General features: G+C 39.3%; 1 protein-coding gene across 2 annotated transcripts in view; it reads left to right on the forward strand.

Moving 5' to 3' along the window:
- The window catches only part of LOC113174506 (multiple epidermal growth factor-like domains protein 11), a 75,444-nt gene extending 62,633 nt beyond the window's left edge, over positions 1-12,811 (forward strand). The window contains exons 14-24 of one of the 2 annotated variants that reach the window (XM_026378563.1): positions 1,158-1,292; positions 5,992-6,120; positions 6,281-6,409; positions 7,485-7,613; positions 7,893-8,021; positions 8,410-8,643; positions 9,008-9,159; positions 9,280-9,349; positions 9,871-9,924; positions 11,888-12,133; positions 12,606-12,811. In XM_026378563.1, coding sequence (XP_026234348.1) covers positions 1,158-1,292; positions 5,992-6,120; positions 6,281-6,409; positions 7,485-7,613; positions 7,893-8,021; positions 8,410-8,643; positions 9,008-9,159; positions 9,280-9,349; positions 9,871-9,924; positions 11,888-12,133; positions 12,606-12,811 — 1,613 coding nt within the window. The remainder of the gene's footprint in view (positions 1-1,157; positions 1,293-5,991; positions 6,121-6,280; positions 6,410-7,484; positions 7,614-7,892; positions 8,022-8,409; positions 8,644-9,007; positions 9,160-9,279; positions 9,350-9,870; positions 9,925-11,887; positions 12,134-12,605) is intronic. The other variant, XM_026378564.1, reaches the window with a different exon arrangement.
- Positions 12,812-15,102: the final 2,291 nt, after the last annotated feature.

Genomic DNA, 15,102 nt, shown 5'->3' on the forward strand with positions numbered 1-15,102 from the left:
GGAAGCAAACAAAGCAAAGCTACACTGTAAATTCAGTTAACCTTAGTTAAATAAAAAAAACATGCAAATCAATTGACGTTTGAGCTGCTTAGAATTTCTTATATATTTGATCGTCAGTCAGGATTAATTTCGCTGTCCCCCCTCCACACACACACCCTCCGTACCCTCCATGCTACACTATACCACTGTACCATACTAACTACAATCCTGTACACTACCTCCCCATCTCTTTCTTTCTTTCTTTCACTGCTGTGCATCTCCCAGGGTGCTCTTCATGTTGATTAGCTGCAAATACCCAGTGCTCAAATCAGTCCCAGCACAGGGTAACCCAGTGTAAGATGTATGTCACTCCTAAAACACTGAACAAACATGAAATTACAGGCAGAAGTGCAGTGGCCAAAATTTGAATCCTCCATCTGTCATTGGTAAACAGCAGCCGAGGGTGTTACTAGAGCAGGTAGAGGTAGGAAGGTCAGTGTTCTTGGCTTTTTAGCTGTGTGCCAGGGTGCTTCGACCCTGCTAATACTGGCTTTACTAAGTTTTCCAGTTTTCTAAATTAGGTACAGTTTGCTGCATCGCTGCCTCCCACTGGCCTGGTAATACAACTGCTTCCTTTGTTGCCACTGTACTTGATTATTTCAAGTGAGCATTACACAGAACAATAAGTTAATGTTGTTTTTCACCATGCAATTAACTCTTACTTAATAAAAACTAGTTGGAACTGGATATTTTTGCTAACCAAGTAAAGGTAATTAAGTTTTGTAAGTGAGGAAAACTATTGTATATAATAACATATTAAAATATATAATAATATATAGCTTGGTACAGTCAACAGGTAAACTGAAGGGAGGAGACCTTTCATAGGCAGGGAAACACATTTATGGAAACACTTTTGCATGCACACACGCACACACAGTTATATAGGTATGGTGGACATTGTCTATATTAGGCTTTCATATATGTGGGTTTAAAAACGTATCTTAAATTGGGACTAAGTGGACCATGAAGTCCATTATTAAAGTGATCAAAGAACTAATCAGAAAACTAATCAGAAGTTTCTCTCAAACTCTGAAGTGGACTTCTCACTATGTCACATACACACACTGTTCACCCTCATATATCTAACATCCTTCTGTGTGTGTGTGTGTCCTTTGCAGCTTGTTCGCCTGGTTTCTATGGCCATCGCTGCAGCCAGTCCTGTCCTCAGTGTATCCACAGTGACGGAGTCTGCCACCACATCACCGGCCACTGTGAATGTCTCTCTGGCTTCTTTGGCTCCCTCTGCAATCAAGGTCAGGATTAGCTTTACTTAATCCTTTATGTCAGACATAGTTGATTTACAGTAACTGATCACAGCCGATTAGTGGAATGTGTCTTTAAAAAGTTTCTGTAAAAATTGTCATAAAGTATTTACAAATAGTGCAAAAGAGAACGTAAACTCTGCACTGTGGTGTTTAGAACCAACCAACTAAGCTTCCTTATACATAGAAGCTTATGTCTTACTTTTATTTACTTTCACTAGACATTACACTGCCTGACACAGATTGTCACTAAAATATTTTTAGACCAGTCTCACATCCAGCAATATTATTATGACTATCCCATCTGTGTGTGCTTTCGGTGAGTAGTGAAATGAAGCTTGATAACATCTATCCAGTCTACATATTCTGTATTTCCATAATCCAGTCCAAGATGACTGAAATAACTCCCACAGAGTCAGTGCATGATATTACTCCCATCTTACTGTACATTTTCAATCACCTTTTGTCACTTTCCCCAGCCAGTCCAAGTTGTCACAGCTTTTGAGACTTTTGTTTTCTAACCACCAAGCCGGATATTTAACGTCAGACGGACACAGCTGATATACAATTTAACAAGTGCACTCAGCCTCTAGAGATTATCTTCTACACAACCTTCTGGTAAACTAACAGAAGGTTAAACTAATTAACTTCCATTCAGAAGTGACATCCTGTACACAAAGCAGCGTCCTTGAATGCAATAGAAATGTAGGTAATGAAAGGAAAACGGCATTCTGAACGTCAAGCTTGTTTTGTGTCTCTTTTCACAACTTCTCTCACCTTTTCATTTTATCTGAATAATGTTTTTGTGTGTTCCTCCTGTTTATCAGTAGGTCTGTATGATGAAGCTCCTCTGCAGGTTAAACAGGTGTTAATTCTCTTATGAAGGCAGTTCGCCCAAGATTTGTTGCCGAGTCGAATTTTAAATCGAGACAGTGGAGGAGAGTGCTGTGAAATATTCATCATCATTAAACATGAAGATGGCCTTAGTTATGCTCTGTCCCACATTAGCCATTCTGCTGGCCACTGCATCTTTGAGTAGGCCCATAGATAACTGGGCGAGTCTTGATAAATCAGATATGCAGCATGGGGGCTTTTAACCCCGAAGAAGCAGGACTGGTCATCCTGTTCTCTCGACAAGCTAATGATGCTATTGAGTGGTAAACTTGTAAGGAGTGTGTTGCATATTAAAAACAATCAGCTCATTGTGTGTGCAGGAGCGAACAGACAGCAGACACTGAGAAATCAGATTTCCTCTTCAAAAATAAAGCATTTACAGAACAGACATCATTTCGGTCGAGAAAGATAAATAGAGTAGCTACAGAACCACAACCTGTGTCCAGGTGAGATTATCACTTCTCTAAAAACAATGTCATATCTTGTTATCTGTGATGTTATCTGGAAGTTGAGTCATGGCAGCTGGACTTTAGTGGACTTGATGAGTAGTGAAACGTTTCAACCTGACAAGAGGGAAGTCTAGTTAACACTGGACCAGTTGGCTCAACTCAACTTCCAGTTGAGTCTAAATACTATTCAAAGAAAACAACAATACATTTTACTAATCATCATACAAACTTTCCATTATCATAATAAGCAAAATATTAGCAAAACATCAGAAAGTCTTGACTTGAGCTGTCAGTGTGGCTTTAATGTTTTTACAGGCCTAAAAGTGAGGACGTGTGTATGTAGGTATATATGCTTCCTGTTATTTAATTATGAAAAATGCTTTCCTGTGCTTGTAAAACATTCACTGTTGAACCAAGTCTGACAAGTTTTGGACCTATCTGTGGCTCTTCAACAAAAGTCAAGAGATCACCAACATCATTATGATTCATCCTCTAAGGAACATGAATGTCTTAACCCCATTTAATGGCAATCCCGCCAATTATTGCTGAGATATTTCATTCAAGACCAAAGGACTGAGTGACCTCACCACAGAGACACATTCACTGTGGCTACGAAATAGTGCAAAGTTGACAGAAGATCACCGGGGAGCAGCGCAGCAGTCCCTCTCCTGCTAATTACGCTCGCTAAATTCTCCAGATTTCAGTCAAATGTCCTAAACATACAGTTCATTACTTTGATCCAAACTTTACAAATACTAGTCATACATTGGCAACTGTTACATAAGGGAGGGGACTTCATTAAAACACTCATAATGATCTTTATTGCAGTTATGTTCCCAGTAAAGAATCCGCGTCTGAGTTTTGTTCTTTTGGGGAAACAATATGCATGGATGGCTAATTGCTATTGTAAGTACAGACGTACAGAACCTATTAGTAAAGACACTACATTTTATGTAACAGGTGGAAAATGGAGTGAAATGCACATCAGTGTGTAGCAATTAAAAATAATGAATATCTAAATGTTCGTGTAAACAGTAGGAAGACATATCACACCTACTTAAACTATAATATGACTCTAATGTTTTATTAAACTGACTCTATTGTAATTACCTGTTTACACAATTTAAATATTCACTAAATATTTTAAAGTTTTATATCATTATTTAAGGTCAAGGTAAATGTCAGCTCATAATTTTTATGACTCTTACACTATTTCAAATACAGTATTATCATTCAGAATGTCTTTTTTTTGTCCTGCAGGGAACAATGTCAAGCTTCTGTATATGAAATCTTATAACCAGTGTTTAACTCAATAAACTCCCAATTTTCAGATAAAACAGGAGATTACATTGTCTTACAATATTACACTCTGAAGTAGCACTATGCCCTCACATGTTAATTTCCAATAATCATAAAAAACCCAGAGCACATTAATAAATTATCTGACTTGTCAGCCACTATATTATCTCATATAAGTCATATATTTGGTGAAATCATAAAAGCATATTAAATCCTTAAGCAATAGGATGTACATTTCCCTAAAGTGATTAACTGGGAAACAAACCAACTTTGTATAACGCGTCTTCCAGCCCTTTTTAGCTGCTCTGTGTGCTGCATTTTGAACCAGATTATTTTTTCTGGCTCTCTTCCTCATCCTGTTTTCTCCACCTGAGCTGATACACTTATCACATTAGAAACAATCTGCAGTGTTGATATATTTCAGACTGTTTCACATCACCGGGTATTTTTCAAAGCAAAAGCAAAAAATAAAATCAGGGCCAGTCCTCACAAAACCCACAACTCAACCAGTTCTTACCTTAAGTCCAGAGTGACCACAGCAGCCTGGAGTCTTCTGCTCTTGTTGTCCTTTTCTGTAACCCAAGATGCTGAGGGGTCAGTAGCCAGATTTTATTAAACACAACTTAAATACAACAAGACTTTTAATTAATTGAAATCTGGAGACTGAGTTAGTAACCCAAGAACATTCCAGTAACAAATCCAGGCTTCGGGTAACTTGGACATGTGCTTGGGATCATTATCTTGTCCAGTGTTTACCAAGCGTTAGTACATAGAATATCAGACGTTGTTCCTCAAAATGGTCTGGTATTTGAGAATCCAATCAGTCAGTCAACCTTATCCGGTCCTTCAGCAGTAAAACACCCCCACAAAAGCACAGTCCCACCTCCACACTGGACTTTTAGCTTGGTGTTCTTCTTGTTGTAGGCCTGGCCTTTGTTGTGCTTTATGTTCAAGAATGGAGTGTGGCACAGTTTCTGAGTGCTTGCTTTTCCAGTGTTCATTCTATGGTCTATACTGATAGTTTAGTTTGTGCCGTCATCAGGTCCTCCTGCAGTAATTCATGGGCTTTGTTAGCAGCTTATTCAGACTTCTTATTGTTCTAGCTTTTTTTTTTTTCCCACATCCTGGAAGTTTCAATGTCTTCTCTTGGCTTGTGAGACAGCTCTTGTATCTTTGCCATGTTTTCCACTCAGCTTAGACACCTGCATGGGTAGAATTTGTATCTACATCACAACTGACGCAATTTCACTGCTATAACAGTTTCCAGAAGCTTTAGGCCCAAATGTGGTTGACGTAAATACACGAACACGCACACAACGCTGTGCATTGTTCTGGTCACGATTGCATCATTTGAAAAATCCTAACACGATGAAAGTTTTGTAGCCTATATAGCCACTTTATGGTGGAGAGTGCTGGCTGAGCTGTGAGTCGTTATTTGCATCTATGTGGGGCATAATTGTGTTTTTTTACCTTTAGCATTGGTAGCAATTTATATTAGAATGTGCTTCAAAAACAGCAGTATCAGAATACTGATAATAATTATTAATAATTATGACATGTCTCTAAAAATTTTTGTATGAAGAAGGTTTACACTTTAACTTTGTACATAAATCATTCATCGTTATCATTTAAGTTCAGATTCGGATTAGTGAAAACCCCATGCCTTAGGATTAATGTGTTTAGTATGAATCTAGGCAGGAACTGTTGTTGTATGTCAGTCATTATTGCCCTTATTTTCCATATTTCTGTCAAAGTCTCTAATAAATGTAGAAAAATGCACAAAAATACTTGGAAAAATGTTGGCAAATCATCTTCATTCACTATTTATAGACAGAGTCTACAAAATCTTATTGCATGCTTGACTAGAAATATTGGATCATGGATCACATTGTTAAACTTTTATGTGCGGCCAGAATTTTATTATAAAATAAAATTGTTTTGACCTCATGTTTTTATTTAAAATTATAATGCAGTTTATATTTTTTTATAGTCACGCTGAAGTAGTGCTGAGTAACAGAGTGTGTGTATGTGTGCATGAATCCCCACAGTGTGTCCCAGTGGAAAGTTTGGTAAAGCCTGTGCTGAAACGTGTTTGTGCACCAACAATGGCACTTGTAATCCCATCGATGGCTCCTGTCAGTGCTACCCTGGGTGGATCGGTGAGGACTGCTCCAAACGTAAGAAGACAAAAAAAAATCCCTCTTCCTCTTCCCCACACATTTCTCTCTTTTTCTCACCTCAGCATTTATCAACCACAGTTCTTCATTTAACAAAAGGAGAAACGAGTGAAATTAATTTGCCTCTGTGTTTGTGTTTGTTAATACATGCTACTGTCAGCGTGTCCTCAGGGATCATGGGGCCCAGACTGCATCCACACATGCAACTGTCACAATGGAGCCCAGTGCAGCGTTACAGATGGAGAGTGTAACTGCAGCCCTGGATGGACAGGACTCTACTGTACACAGCGTAGGTCACACACACACACACACACACACAAACATTCATACAGTCACCGCCTCTCTATTCTTGACATCACAACTAAATGCCTAACCCTAAAGCCTAGTCTTACTAAACTATTTGAACTTGTGAGGTCCAGCTAAAATGTCCTCACAAGAATAGCATTTGTAAAAAATTGCCCATAAAAGGAAATAATAACATACACACACGCACACACACACACACACACACACACACACACACACACACACACACACACACAGGTCTTATAAAGGGAACAGTGATGTATTCTGTGCTATGAGTACACATCGCTTTTTGCAGGGAAGTTACTGAGGTCTTCTGCTTTGGATACTTCAGACCTATTCCTCCATCTAGTGGCAGATTATGAAACTACACACCTGAAGACAATAACTCTACCTTCACTTTGAGAGTTTAGTGTACTGTTACTGATGATATTGTGTTTGACCAGGAGGGTAAACATACACTGATCAGGTACAACATTTAAATCCTGGTGGTTTTAACATTGCCGTGAACGGGGACAGCACGAGAAAACTTTAATGCAGACCATGATTAACAGGTGTTGCAGATGCAACACAGTTTGCTGCATATGAGAGGATGTAGCAGACTGGTCAGTAATATAATTATTACAGTTATGGAGAAATGTTGGTTGGTGAAAACATGAATCAAACTGAAATGTGTTATGTTTAAAAACTTGCAACAAATACTTACAGTATCTGGTTTGGTTTAAAACATGTATGAACTTTATTCCTGTCAGAAATGTTGCTGCATCACAAGAAACAATAATGAGGAAAGACTAATAACCACTTCAGAGCACGTTAGGTACTCTGAGCAGAGTGTTGCAAACTGAGTTTGCTTCCATCTCCAGAGATGATCCATTATGTTTCCAGTGTGACGGAACAGATTAGCCAGATCCAGAAAAGCTGCTTCCAAATACATTTACAGATTGGTGGATCATCTCTCAGGTACTGAGTTTGGAGAAAGTATAAGTTGAATTTGTCCTCTTTCAGACATTGAAACATGATGTGGACATTGTAAAGACATACAGTTCTTCATTCCCCTCCAGGCTGTCCTACAGGTTTCTACGGATCTCAGTGTGCAGAGGTGTGTCGCTGTCAGAACGGAGCAGACTGCGACCACATCACTGGACAGTGTTCCTGCAGGACGGGCTTCATAGGACTGAGCTGTGAACTCAGTGAGTGTGCTCACGTCCATGTTGAAGTAAAATCATGAGCAACACCAAAATGCATATTTCAGCAATAATGAAAGGACAACATCATACGTCACATTAAGATGCAGTTTATAGTGTATTTTTTTCTCCACGGAGCAGTTTTAGCAGAAATATTTAGCAGCCGTCAAGAGTGTGTAAAGTCACTTCTGCACATTAATAGCATGACTTGATGTCAGAATAATCAAGTCAGGCTTGATACTTGTAATAGTTGAAGGTGTGTTAAACTTCTACTCCCGTGTCCAGAGTGTCCTGCAGGGACATTTGGCTACGGTTGCCAGCAGCTGTGTGAGTGTATGAACAACGCCACCTGTGACTACGTGACAGGAACCTGCTACTGCAGCATTGGCTTCAAAGGCATCCGCTGTGACCAGGGTGAGAACTAATGGATCTGTATGGTGGGACGAAAATGCATCTTATGAGAGTGCATAAGCTGCTCAAAGTGTTTCTGTAATATGAAGGTACAAAGAGTTCTCTGATGGTCTAACATGATGGACTGACATGTCTGCTGTATTTTTTCTTTATTTTGTAGTTAGTGAGAACTTTTACTTTATTACACAGCTTCAAAGTAAGTTTGTACTCATTGTTTAGATTTTGGACCACAGCACAGTTATCTGAAAACTGTGGGAACTTTATTTATTAAAAGAGATTATTTAAGTTGTACTTTTTGGTAGTTATAGGAGTTCATGAGTTATGAATGTGTCAAACACGTTTCATTTAAAATGTGAGTAGTTTATATCTCCATTGTACTTGTTTTCCTCAGCGGCTCTGATGATGGAGGAATTGAATCCCTACACCAAGATAAGTCCAGCTCTGGCGTCAGAGCGTCAGTCAGCTGGCGCCGTCCTGGGTATAATTTTTCTGCTGCTGCTCATCATGGCCATGCTTGGTCTGGTGGTCTGGTTCCGCTATCGACAGAGAGAGAAGGGCCATCACGTGCCAAGTGTCACCTACACGCCAGCCCTGCACATCAACTCCACTGACTACTCTCTGTCAGGTAAGACGTCTGTGCCTCCATTGGTGTTTTTCTTTTTCTTCCAGGAACGTCTCCGCCAGGCAGACTGGACAAAATAATTATCTCTGAATTATCTTTACCTGAATTATCAGAAATTGGTACAGATTCATTTTCTGCCTCCATCACTTGTTCCAGCACTGATCTATACTGTGTGGGAATGTTAATGTAACTGGAGTTCCTCCTCTTGGTTCCAGTTGGAGTTCCTTCATTTTTAATTTGCAGCTTTAGACGACTGTGTCACTTTCTGTGGTCAAATGACTTTTCTCAAGTTGTGTACATGCATGTGTACAATGCGTGTAGAGGGTAGGATATGGGAACATAAGCTGATGTTGTGTGGTGACAGCAGGACTGCAGTGTACAGGCCTGCTCTCCTCTGCAGAGTCCTCTCCCAGTAACAGCTCTGTAGGCCGATGCTTCTCCAACCCCAGCTACCGCACTCTGGGGCCCTGCACATATGCTGCACACTACGCCAAGCCTGACAAGAGGGGCTGCACCAAGGTGGGTCAAAAACTGAAAAGTGTCACCATTTTGCCCATCTAGTTTAACATCAGATTGTTTCACTCATGGTTGTTTAGTCAGAGTTTTCTGATGTGTTAACTGTTTCCATGTATTTTCCAGATGAAGACAAAGAAGCGAAACAGGAACAGTGCTCCAGAGTGGGGGGCCTACTGTAACCTCAGTGAGCTGGGTCAGTCTTCATCTCCTGTTCAGCCTGAAGCAAATACATTTAAAGCAAAGTTAAATACCTGTTTCTGATAAAAGACCTAAAATGTAGTCTTCCTGTGGAAAAAGTGGACACTTTGTGTGGACTAAAATGTTACGTTTTATTCAATCACTGCAGTTTTCAAAAGTTCCCAAATATATTTCAAGCAAATGGAAACTTGATTCAAAAGCAAAGGATGTTCACAACAATAGAAGTCGATGGCTAAAGATGCAACAATTCATTCATACATAGATATTAAACACTACAACATTCAACTAGTGTGGTTCATCAGGAGCGTGTCAACATGATTTGATCAGATGTGATTTTTGCTTTGGAGAAAATGTTTATGTTCATGTACGGTAGCACTTATCCTCTAATCTCCATGCTAATCTACAGTAATGAAGTGTAAATAATCTGATAACGTGAAGTTGCATCAAGATCAAGAGGACATAAGTGTAGTTACTGTCTGTACTGTAATGTCTTTACTTTCTGATTTCTCCTTGCAGGTGTTTACTGCATAGACCGGCGTTACAGCTACCATGTGGAGCCACGCTACAGAGGTACAATGTGTGCTGGACTGAGCCGGCATCACCTTGCTATCTCTGACTCCCCAGCCAATCCTCTTGCTTGAACATTTCCCCCAACCAATGCCCGCCTCACTCTCTCCCACGCATTGTCAACCTCAGCATCATGTTGCAGTTCCCCTGTGTTGAAAGTCAAACTGGATGTGGGTCTCTACATGTCCTGTGAGACGTGTAACATGTAACAGGAGACGTTGCTCTGAGGCTCAGCTCTGACAGTCCACACGGCAGCAGGAGATGTGTGACAGACCGATCATGACTAACGGGTGGCAACATTAGGAGCTGCAAAAACCTGAAAGGTTTATGGAGTAAGGATTTGCCCGTGGATGAAGTTAAACAGAATGAAACCACAGCTGGTAATGATTTGATATGAGGAAGAGATTCTCTTATAGTTAGTTTTATGCTTCTGTTGTCTTTATCAACATGGTTTAAAAGGTATAAAAGCTACGAAGGACTTGGACAGATTGTGTTTTGCTGAGTATCTAGAGTGATTATTAGCAATAACATTAATACACTTTATATTCTAATTATAATAATTATATTAAATGTGACTGGAATGGATCCATGATCAGATGAGTGAAGACATAAAATCAGAAACAGAGAAAATAACTGGCAAAAAATCAGGGGAGAAACGTTTTCTGAAAACATAAGACTGGAAAAAATGTCAGTGTCCAGACATTTTGGACATTACTCTCCAAGGCAGTAGTGCTGGATTAATAAATGCAATTGGGCCAATGTTAGCTTAATTTGTAATAACATACATGAAAGAGCGATAAAAATGTCAGAGATATATTAGAGGTGAACTGCACACTGTAGTTCATTGTTTTTTGTAACTCTCATATGATCATCATTAGATCAGGCTAGAAAACTCTTTGTTGGGTTATTCTTCACAGACAGTGTTCAGTTATTAACATTTACAGTTATATTTTCTTGTGTATCACATTTCTAAAAATGTGCACACAGTGCTTCACACTCAGTGTTAAAAACCTACATAGCAACAAAAGCAGAGTTGAAAACAACAGAATAATGTAGAAGCTCTTCAGACAGGAGCCAAAGTTTCCAAAGATACAAAATGGAGCAGCCATTAGATGTGTATAAGGAATTGTCAGAGTGAAATTATATAATTTTAACAACTTTGTAGCTACTTACAATAATGGGAAAACGACCTAATGGAAAGGTGGCTGTAGTGTTTCTGATTTGTTAATGTGCAACAGTCATTTAAAAATCCACTAGAGAGGAATCTCGTCAGTCTTTCTACTGAGTGGTGTGCAGGAAAGGATGTACTCATCATAGCCCACACAGATCCAGGTCTTTATCTGAATGCTCAGTATCCTTGTGTTTCAACTCTGAGTTATAATGGATTTGGTGTTTTCCGAATGCATCAGCCTGTGTTAACGAGTGTGTTTGTGTCTTTGCAGGATGAATCCTATTTCTCTCCTATGTGTGTTTTCGGTGTCTGCTAGGGTCCTAACCTGCTCTGACCTCCCCATCGATCCTAAAACTTCTCTCATGTACAATTACCGAATGCCTAATGTGTTTTCCTGCTATTTGATGTGTATTTTCTAGCTGCAGCTTGACAGATTGTACTTTTTAACCTAAATGACTTAATTACTGCCCCAGCTGTAATATGCTGCTGAAATTCTGTTTGATTTATGTAACATTTGCAAAAAAAAACCTACATTGTTTTTGGAAGATTATTTTATGTTTATTTACTTTATACTAATACACTGTTTTTCCAGTGTTTGTGCGATTTGTGATAATAGCAGTGAAAATTCTGCTTTACCAGCAGACCTTCGATGACAACCTTCGCTCTGAGAGCATCCTTCAGCTCAGTGCAGTCACGAAAAAATGCTGCAATTTTATGTGATTAGTTCATATTGTTATTTCTCAATTCACAAGATTAAATTATCTATGTGCTTCCCCACGTTTATTCTTTTCTTAGATTACATGAAGGGCTCCTTGTCCAGCACTTGCTCCCTCAACAGTGAAAACCCGTACGCCACCATCAATGACCCTCCCGGCATGTGTAAGCACTCAGAGAGCAGCTATGTGGAGATGAAATCACCAGCTCACCATGAGCACGTGACAGAGTGCTGCTCTGCCGCCATGGTCACCACCACCAGTACCAGCACCACAGTGACTGCCAAGAACATCTATGACATGGGTACGTTTGAAGAGAGGAGAGTGAGTTTTAAAGAAGCAGTTAGACAGATTTTCACTTTCTTGTAGGGAGCTGTAGTAACTATCATCACTGGTTGCATGGCAACGTATAGTCTATTCTTTATGCTGTGCATTTAATAGACTGACTGAACTTGGCAAAATACGTAGTTTCCAAATTGGCAAGTTAAAAACCCAATGACAAGTATACAGCACCCAAAATTAGATTTTCAGCTTACTTCTTTTGTCTAAACAACAGTGCAAAACTTTTTACAGTCCACTGTAATATACTGAAAAACAGAGGGTAACATCTCTACCTCAGGCCTGAAGCACTGTGCTGACCTGCTCTCACCTCTGCTCACTGACATCTTCTTATAACTCACTGGCGACATGTCAGTTTCTACTGGGCAACAGTAGCTAAGTTGCAGTTGTTTTAGTAAACTAACACAAGCTAAAAGAGAAGCACTACTTAAATTCTTTGCCTTTCTCTCACTCTCTCTCAGAGCCGACCATCAGTATTATCCAGGGAGCTGGTGGCATGGTGGTTCCCAGTTATCCTCAGAACCCGTATGACTTGCCCAGGAACAGCCACATCCCCAGCCACTATGATCTGCTGCCTGTACGTCCCAGCCCCTCTCACAGCCACAGCCTCACCATGTACAGCCACAGCCCCCCGTTGCCCGGCAGCCCCACCAGCTCGCTGCTCTAGATGCCCCCAGCACCCAGACTGGACACTGGATCAGTGCCCCCAGCTCATGAGAACCTATAAAACTGTAGGCCAGCTGGGACAAAATATGAAAAGATGTGTCTTGTTTTTCATTGATGAGTGTAGTTGGACATTCAGAGGACAAAGGACATGTTTGGATCAGACTTATATTTATTTGTGTGTGTGTGTGTGTGTGTGTGTGTGTGTGTGTGTGTGTGTGTGTGTGTGTGTGTGTGTGTGTGTGTGAGCACGTGTGTGCGTGTGATTGCTCTTGCAGTGCGCAGACAGCTGCGCTGCTGTTTGGTACTTTATCACTATATTAATCCAAACTGTTTGAGATTTTGTGCCAGTCAGTGCTACATAGTTGTGTTTTATTGTAAATTCCCCCTTATGAGCGAACTCATCAGTAAAGGGAATACACACTTAACATATGCACACAAAAATACTTTCACTGTTTCTGTTATGTCTTGGTCAGACAATGGAAAGTCAGGAAAGGTAGACAAAGACAGAACACTTAGTCATGTAGACTTGTCTGGTTTGGAATACTTTTTGAAACCAGCATTGTATTTACCACAGTAAATGTGTGTTTCAAAGACAAGATTGAGGCTGATGTAGCTTTTACAGTACAACGAAGGAGCATCACCTGGACATTATGGCTAACAGTGCACACATACTTGTATGAATATGAAGAAATTCATTACCCTGATATTCTCCCATAATAAACGGACTGAAAATGATGTAGAGAATTGTGCACAAACCACAGTCTGATCAGATTTACACTACCTGTATATTTCTGGTATTTTTACACATTGTTTCTTATTTCCTGTTTACATATTTAATGATCCTGTCTGGGATCTATATTTTCTTTCTGAGTTTTCTTTTTGTATGTAGTGTAGACAAAGTGATATTGGATGTACACTTACTGTACACTAGTGATTCTTATTGTGGTTTTCTTCTGTTGTGCCAAGCTTAATACGCATGCATGCCAAAGATTATTCAAGATGTAGTAATTACCCAGGATTACCCTTATAATGTCCTTTCGTTCAAATTGATAATCATTTGACTTTTTTAATATGGGAAAGGCCCCGATCTGAAACATGGCTTTATGAGATGTTTGCAGTGACGTCAGAAGTGGAAGTATTTCCTATAAAAAGACTAATGACCCTTAAATGTTTTAATATATAAACATTAATTTACTTCAATTTCCTCCTCACCTCTAATTTCCATTGGAAATCACTAGATTTTTGTTCCCAAACACATTAAAAATGTGTTTCTAATCTTATTAAATATGAACTAGAGAAATAGCCGTAATGTTTAAAATTTCCTGCTTAATTTTCCAGTGACACACAGGTCAGTTTTGTTAAAAGTACTGATAATTAAACTTTGGCAAATAGCAATAACAGAACATGTTGACAATCAAACGTACAACACTTCTGTTTCCCATGTATTCAATTTCATAATTTTGTTCCATTTGCTCTAATCTTATCTTGCTTATATGTTTTCTTCACCTTTGATCCAAACAATAGATTGAGCTACAGTAGATGTATCAATTGCAGCTTATTTTGTGTTGTTTTGGGTTTTTTCTGTTTTGTTTTGGGTTTTTTTTTTTTCTCAAGCCCTAAACTCAATAAAGTTATCATAGCTCAGGGGAGTGGTGTCATGTCTTGTTACACAGCTGATGTTTACTTTTGATGTTCTTATTAGTAAGAGCATTGAAACAACTGTGGTTGTGTTGTAAAACAGATTATAAGAGCGATTACTGCTGATAATTATGTGAAGTAAGTAAGTAGAGTAACAATCTGCAACAACAGAAGGCAGGTAAATATGAACCCAAATCATCTCTATGTCAGTTCAAATTTGCCTGTCATCTAACTTTTGATATGAACAGCTACCCTACCACCAAACTAACGTGTGTCCCTATTAAGAAATAGTAGTAGTGCTAACATATACTGCGTGCTATTGTAGTTTATTTAATTATATCTTACCATATAATTATCCTCACGAGTCTTTCTGATACTTCATATGTTAAAATTAGTCATTGCTAGTAGCACTTTATGTTTGCTTTGTCTTATGTATTCAGACTTTTCTAGGTAGCTCTGAAGCATTCATACAGATGAGTACAGATAAATCATTAACATCACAGAGGGTTGGTTAGATCATTACTGATCCCCTTTGTGACAGGGCGGTGGCAGCAGGTGTCAAAGCAGCTACACTACTGTAACAAACAACAAGGGTCTCGCAGCACCTTGAAGAAATGTTGCTTCAACAGTCAACGGAGTAGCACTTACTAGGAG

This window comes from Anabas testudineus, chromosome 3 (genome assembly GCF_900324465.2).
Source record: "Anabas testudineus chromosome 3, fAnaTes1.2, whole genome shotgun sequence".
Taxonomy (NCBI): domain Eukaryota; kingdom Metazoa; phylum Chordata; class Actinopteri; order Anabantiformes; family Anabantidae; genus Anabas; species Anabas testudineus.